Source organism: Sinocyclocheilus rhinocerous, unplaced genomic scaffold, assembly GCF_001515625.1.
Source record: "Sinocyclocheilus rhinocerous isolate Xijiao unplaced genomic scaffold, SAMN03320098_v1.1 scaffold2583, whole genome shotgun sequence".
NCBI classification, from domain to species: Eukaryota; Metazoa; Chordata; class Actinopteri; order Cypriniformes; family Cyprinidae; genus Sinocyclocheilus; species Sinocyclocheilus rhinocerous.
In genome coordinates, this window is record NW_015650696.1 from 13766 (window position 1) to 20942 (window position 7177).

The 7177-nt window shown below is 40.4% G+C and overlaps 1 protein-coding gene across 1 annotated transcript; it reads left to right on the plus strand.

Annotated features, from left to right (window-relative positions):
• Positions 1–1032: 1032 nt before the first annotated feature.
• Positions 1033–6899, plus strand: trim45 (tripartite motif containing 45). Its single transcript, XM_016517441.1, has 7 exons — positions 1033–1669; positions 2359–3110; positions 4654–4763; positions 4816–4820; positions 5575–5689; positions 5806–5932; positions 6054–6899. Exons 1-7 carry the CDS (start codon positions 1200–1202, stop codon positions 6203–6205), a joined length of 1731 nt encoding a protein of 576 aa, XP_016372927.1. The 5' UTR covers positions 1033–1199; the 3' UTR covers positions 6206–6899.
• The last annotated feature ends 278 nt before the right edge of the window (positions 6900–7177 follow it).

The following is a 7177-nucleotide window of genomic DNA, read 5'->3' on the forward strand; positions in this document are numbered from 1 at the left end:
GCAAATTTGTTGGTGATAGTTAATGCATTAGGCTAATTAACGTAAACTAATGGGTCCTTATTGTAAAGTATTGCTGATAACAAAAGACCAGCTATTTAATAGCTGACTAACCAATACAATGATATTGTCAATGCTACGTCCAAAAACAGAGGCAATGTTTTACATTGTACATCTTTATTATTACAAATATAGTGTCTCCTGGTTAATTATAAACAAATGTCCATTTTTGAAATGAAACTGTATTTTGCAAAGGGAATTGGCAGGAAATAAAGCATGAACTGCATATTAGCAATCTTTAACCTTTGGGGTGGTGTGTGATCTTGATCTTGTCTAGCCAGCCCAGCAGATGGGGACACCCATATTCCACGTGTGTTTTGCAGGCATAGGGTTCCTCTTTTTACACGCTAGAACAGGTCAGATTTCAGGTCACGCCTCCAAACGTGTACGCGTAAGATGATTGGACGGCGAGACACGTTCTCAAATAACATGAGTGAAAAAGTTAACTCAGTTTGGTGAGAGTTCCATTTTTTTTTAGTAAATGACAATATTTACCAAAGACGATTAGCCATTTTACAGTGCAGAGAAAAATAGAAAAATAAGTAGAAAAATAACAACTACAATGTCACTTTGCAAAGAGCAATTAGTTCATGAAGAAAAGCAAGAAGCAGTCTTGAGTACACTGGGGGACACTGGAAAGAAGTCCAGAGCGGTCTGTGGTGTTTGTAGTCGGACGTATCGAGACCCTAAAATCCTGCCCTGCTTGCACACGTTCTGCGCTCCTGGTTAATTATAAACAAATGTCCATTTTTGAAATGAAACTGTATTTTGCAAAGGGAATTGGCAGGAAATAAAGCATGAACTGCATATTAGCAATCTTTAACCTTTGTGGTGGTTTGTGATCTTGATCTTGTCTAGCCAGCCCAGCAGATGGGGACACCCATATTCCACGTGTGGTTTGCAGGCATAGGGTTCCTCTTTTTACACGCTAGAACAGGTCAGATTTCAGGTCACGCCTCCAAACGTGTACGCGTAAAATGATTGGACGGCGAGACACGTTCTCAAATAACATGAGTGAAAAAGTTAACTCAGTTTGGTGAGAGTTCCATTTTTTTTAGTAAATGACAATATTTACCAAAGACGATTAGCCATTTTACAGTGCAGAGAAAAATAGAAAAATAAGTAGAAAAATAACAACTACAATGTCACTTTGCAAAGAGCAATTAGTTCATGAAGAAAAGCAAGAAGCAGTCTTGAGTACACTGGGGGACACTGGAAAGAAGTCCAGAGCGGTCTGTGGTGTTTGTAGTCGGACGTATCGAGACCCTAAAATCCTGCCCTGCTTGCACACGTTCTGCGCGGACTGCATTCGCCAGCTCGAGCCGTTTTCTGTGCGTCGCGTGAACGGGGAACGACGTTCGCCAGAAGATGACATGCAGGGGCGCAACTCTGGCTCAACAATCCTGTGTCCTGAGTGCGATTCAGAGGTGGATCTGCCCCCGTCCGGTGTGGATGGGCTGACCATTGACCATCTTGCGCTGGACGAGGTTTTCGCGGAGACCCTGCTGGTGGACTGCAGGGTTTTGTGCGACTTGTGCAGCGAAAGTGACGCGGGGAAGCGCTGTGAGGTGTGCTGTGTCAATCTCTGCGACTTCTGCAGTCAGGCCCACAGGTTAGTTTATTAGAGGCGGTTTGGTAATTAACATGAAAAGTAGCCATTTATTTACCCCCATAAGCCATGTATGACTTTATTCCTAGAACACAAATGGAGATGTTAAAGGGATAGTTAAAAAAAACATCTTCTGTCATAATTTTTTTTACCCTCACGTTGTTTCAAACCTGTATGGTTTTTCCAAGTATAATATTAAATATTATCAAGATTTCCTTTTCCAAAATGATGTATTTTGAGAGCATATGACACGTCCATCTACTGCAATAAAGGATATAGTGGTAATTATTCCTATTAATGCATTCTCAGCTTTGTCATACAAACAGTCGTTGCAAAAGTGCTCCAGACAGGTTTGTACGAGTTGGGAAGTCTTATAAAATAAGACTTAATAAAGCAAGATTATTTAACTCTACTTCTACAAAATGATAAAGAATGTGCAACAGGTGTGTTTTTATGCATTCTATGAAAGTGTTGTGAACTGAATTGTTATATATGCTATTGTAATTGTATAATACTATCATATTTTGTACATCCAAGAAAAAAAATTCAACTAATTTTATCCTTCATCCGTTGATTCCACCATGAAGTTCGGACCTCAAAGAAAATCCAGTTTCCAACTCTAAATTACGACATTGTGGTGGCGTTCACATTTCCGTCATGACTTGAACTCCTGAAATGTGTCTTCCCTGCAGGAGACAGAAGAGGACCACCTCTCACTCTATCCAAAGCCTACAGGAGCTGAAATGTCAGGGTCGTCTCACTAGACCCGTCTTGTGCTCACTGCATCCTGGCCAGGAGTTACGGCTCTTCTGTGAGTCCTGTGACTTCACCGTGTGTCTGGAGTGTGCGGCCACCTTTCACCGTGACCACCACTGTAGCTCTGCCCATGAAGTCATCAGTCATCATGGCGATCGCATCAGGGATCTGGTTGTCAGGAGCTTAAGGCCCCGTCTTGTTCGTCTGGAGGACTCTCTGAGACGCGTGGACACTTCCCAAGAGATGCTGCAAACACGGACTGATACATTGGCGGGTGAGATCCGGGCGTTTGCTCGGAGCTATGCCAGCGCGGTGGAGGCACATTGCTGTTCACTACTGCGATCACTGGAGGACTTAAGGTTGCAGCACAGGAACCAACTCCATCTGCAGAAAGCTCAGCAGCAGCAGGCCTTGTCTGACGTCCGTGGTGGGGTGGACTTTGCAGAACGCCTGCTTACGTGTGGTTCTGACGCTGAAATCCTCAGTGCCAAAGGAGTTACTATGAGGAGACTGATGAACCTTGTGGAGTCGGGATTCGACCCACACCCAACGACGGTCGCCCATGATAATGCCAACAGCATCTGTTTCCTTCCCCAAGAGAGTGCTGGGGAGGTGCAGGGATTTCCTGTGGTGGGAGTCATACATGCCAAGACTGTGGATCCCAGCAAGTGCACGATCCAGGGAGAAGGTGGGAGTAGGGTACTGTCATCGTTGTACATGGATAGGCTTCAAAAATTGTTTTTTGGCAATGGGGGTATTTTTTTTTCAAAACTGACTTAGACCTGATGACTGGATAGTTCACCTGAAAATGAACATTAACAAATCAGATGTGGCTACTTTACACACAACTCTAAAGAACAGATTTTCAGTGAATAATTTGAATAATTTTTGGTCTGTTACTCATAAAAGGCCATCATTTGGTTGTAGCAGACTTGATTTTTGTCATTTTGGAGCTTGACCATGCCAGTCCCAATTCAATTTCCTTATGTTAAAATAAGAATATTCTTTCAAAATTCAAAATATAAAAAAAAAACCTTAGGTTTTATGTTCCATAGAAGAATGTCATACAGGTTTGAAATGAAATAAAGTTCAGTAAGATATGACAGAACTGCTTCCTTTAAAGTAAAAAATTTCAGTAAATCTGCCAGTTGTTTTATACTTTTATTAGCCTTTCTCCCTTTGAATTTGGTCATTAGTCTGTTTTTAACTGTAAATATGATTACTCATGAAGCTATGTGGTCACATGCAGTACAAGTGTTTGGTATGGGGACTTTACTGTGGAATTTTAAGCTCTGTTGGTCAAACACATGATGGTTCAGTGCACATTCCTCAGAAACAGTACAGCTCAGATGAAACTGTATATTTGAAGCTTTCTGAGTTCAGATTGTGTGACAAGATCTTCAGTCTGAAAGTGAGACCTTTTATCCGCATTTGTCCCCCCCCCACACACACACATAGACATACATACACATACAAGTGCACACACCCAAAGGCCCTAGGGCATGGCACTGGGATAAACAGCAGACAACATTCCTGGCTACCATGACAACCCAACCTTTTTATGTACTGGAGCTCCTAGAGTATAATTGTAAAAGGGACACTTATCCAGCTCTGTCCCAGCATGCCACAAGTAGGTTCACAGCAGGAGGAGAATACACTGCTGTTTGCCAGTGGTGTGCGGGCTGACCGTCCATGTCAGGTTTCCCACAGTCACAGAAAACAAGAAACTGTCATTTGTTGGAGCTTGTGTTAAGCGCTGATGTGAACAAGACACAATCCAGTTCTGATTTGATGATTTGATTTCATCAGATCTTTTTACTCCTTTACAAAAAAAAAACATTATAAATCAGAATGCATTTTTTAATTAATCTGTGCACGTTTTTTTTTTTTTTTTTTACCTCATAAGTCTTAATCCAAATGTTATAACACTGAATGTGTTCTTCCTGTGAAACAACAGACTTCTCTCTGGTGACGTATGCCGGACTTCTCCACTCATTTAGTCTGCATAAACCCGTCCCTTTAATGCAATCGACTGCAAGCTTGCATTCAGATTTGCCTCCATCTAATCAACAACTGATGGATAGCACCAAGTCTTTGTCCTATATATTTTTTTATTTTTTGATAAGCCGTTTCACTTGGATGCATGTCTCAATTCAGAAGAAAAGACCTTTCGCTACTTCTGTTACATATCCTGTGTCACTGACACGTGTCTGTCCTTGAATAACTCACAGGTGTGGAAGGAGGTCGTGAAGGCCAGAGGGGAGAGTTCACTCTGGTTTGCAGGGACTCCTCCGGAGAGCAGATGGGCCAAGGTGGAGACCCCGTGCTGGTCAGCATAGGGGTAAGTGATTAATGACCAAATTTTCATTTTGGGGTGGAGTATCCCTTTAAAGGGATGGTTCACCCAAAAATGAAAATTCTGTCATTATTTACTCACCCTCATGTTGTTCCAAACCCGTAAGACTTCCGTTCATCATCGGAACACAATTTAAGATATTTTTTGAAGGAATCTGAGAGCTCTCTGACCCTCCCATAGACAGCAATGGTCCTTACACGATCAAGGTCCAGAAACGTAGCAAGGAGATCGGTCAAATAATCCATGTGACATCAGGGATTCAACCGTAATTTTACAAAGCTACGAGAATACTCATACATTGTTTTCGTACATACATTGTTTTCGTTCAAATCAAAGCGTAAACGGCGTATCCGCGTGGCACAGCTGACACAAACAGCAATCGCAATTTACGTTAAGTGGATACTCTCCAAAATGGCGCTAGGGTGATTTCTTTTGCGCACAAAAAGTATTCTCGTAGCTTGGTAAAATTATTCAATTCAATTCAATTCAAAAATATCTTAATTTGTGTTCCGAAGATGAACGGAGGTCTTACGGGTTTGGAACGACATGAGGGTGAGTAAATAATTACAGAATTTTCATTTTTGGGTGAACTATCCCTTTAAATTAAACAAGAATGAGATTTCTGAAGTAGTAGAAATAATAAACTGAATGTGTTTTAAATACACTATAACACAAGCCTAGAAAGGAAAAGACGAAATTGGAGTTAGAATACTACACATTCCATTATCGGCATCTGATATCAGACCTTATCATATTCAGACTGTGACTTTTCATGAGTGTGTCTGTCACTTTACAGCTCTGTGGAGGCGGCTGTGGTGGATAAGGGTGATGGTTCCTATGGTGTGTCCTACACCCCAGCTGAAGCAGGTCTTTACTCTGTGTGGGTCTGTGTTAAAGCACAGGACGTCAAGGTAAGTGTTTAGTTAAACCAGTGCAGCTGTGTCTAATAATGATAGCATTTTACTTGCCAGTTTAAAAGAATATCAGTGATGCTGGGAATGATATTCTAACAAAAGGTGGTTTCTAGGGTTCACCATTTGTGCTAAATGTGAAAAGGAAGTTCAGATGTCACCGTGGCATATTCCATTGTTGTTCCTTCTGCTCCAGCGGGGGCACTAAAGAGGCACGCTGTGGCTGCACAGGAACTATGCCAGGTACTGTTTACTCTGTTTTTGTTTACACCAAAAATGTAAAAAAAAAAAAAAATTTTTTTTTTTTTTTTTTTTTAAAGTCTGTTTTCACCTAATATGAATTTCTGTGTGTTTGCGCACTCAGGAGGGTTTCAGGGTTGTGGACATGGTCATACAGGACACCCCGGTAAGCCCCACTGGTCATGTTGTGGGAGTGTAGTGGAGGCCTCAGAGTGTATTCTACATAACCTGGGCAGCGTTTCTCCTCGTGGACACCTCAGGACTGTGGAGCTCTGAGACAAACAGCAAATATACACTCTATCTGATCAACATAACCATAAACTCATGCACATACTTGAATCTTCTCAACCAGCCTAATTCACAATGAAAAATCAGATTGTGCTTTTCATGTTGCCCTTATTCATACAGACTTTAAGCCTTAATTTGTGTGATAAATCTTTTTTGTTGTTTCAGCAGTGCTAATATTCAGAATCATGGCAGTCTCATAAACTGCAGTAGGCAAAGTATATTTAAAATTGTGTTGTCTATTGTGCATCGTGCCAACACTAAATACTTCAGTACTGTCAGTATTGTAAAAATTTAATTATTTTCTCTACACATTGTAGTTATTTTTAAACACTGTAAAATTTTAATGTCTGTGGCATTTTGTAGTTCCGTATTTTATCATAATCAGCATGTTTCCTTTGATATTACCCAGCTATATGACCAATGAGGTATGTGTTATTATAATGCTTTATTTTTATATGCTCCAAAAGCTGCCTTTGTAATTTTATGCATCTATTACATTTCAGTTGTTTTTGTATACGCTGCATCGGTGCCACAGATTAAACAACACTTACCTCTCCACTTGTGTGGTAACTAAACTGGCACTTTTAAGATTATAATTTTGATTGTTAATGTAATATGTTTTGCATAGTGTATACTCTGTGTAGTGTGGTCTATAAAACATGCATATAAAACATATTTTAATCTGTGCAGTCATTGTTTGGTTCTCATCAAACAACTAATAGTTTTACAGTGAGTCTTTTTAGATATACAGGTGCATCTCAATAAATTAGAATGTCGTGGAAAAGTTCATTTATTTCAGTAATTCAACTCAAATTGTGAAACTCGTGTATTAAATAAATTCAATGCACACAGACTGAAGTAGTTTAAGTCTTTGGTTCTTTTAATTGTGATGATTTTGGCTCACATTTAACAAAAACCCACCAACTCACTATCTCAACAAATTAGAATACTCCATAAGAC

Coding starts and splice junctions, on each gene's coding strand:
- trim45 (XM_016517441.1), top strand. CDS start 1,200: ATGTCACTTTGCAAAGAGCAATTAGTTCATGAAGAAAAGCAAGAAGCA. Junction 1,670..2,358: donor TTCTGCAGTCAGGCCCACAG/GTTAGTTTATTA, acceptor TCTTCCCTGCAG/GAGACAGAAGAGGACCACCT. Junction 5,690..5,805: donor TTAAAGCACAGGACGTCAAG/GTAAGTGTTTAG, acceptor GGTGGTTTCTAG/GGTTCACCATTTGTGCTAAA.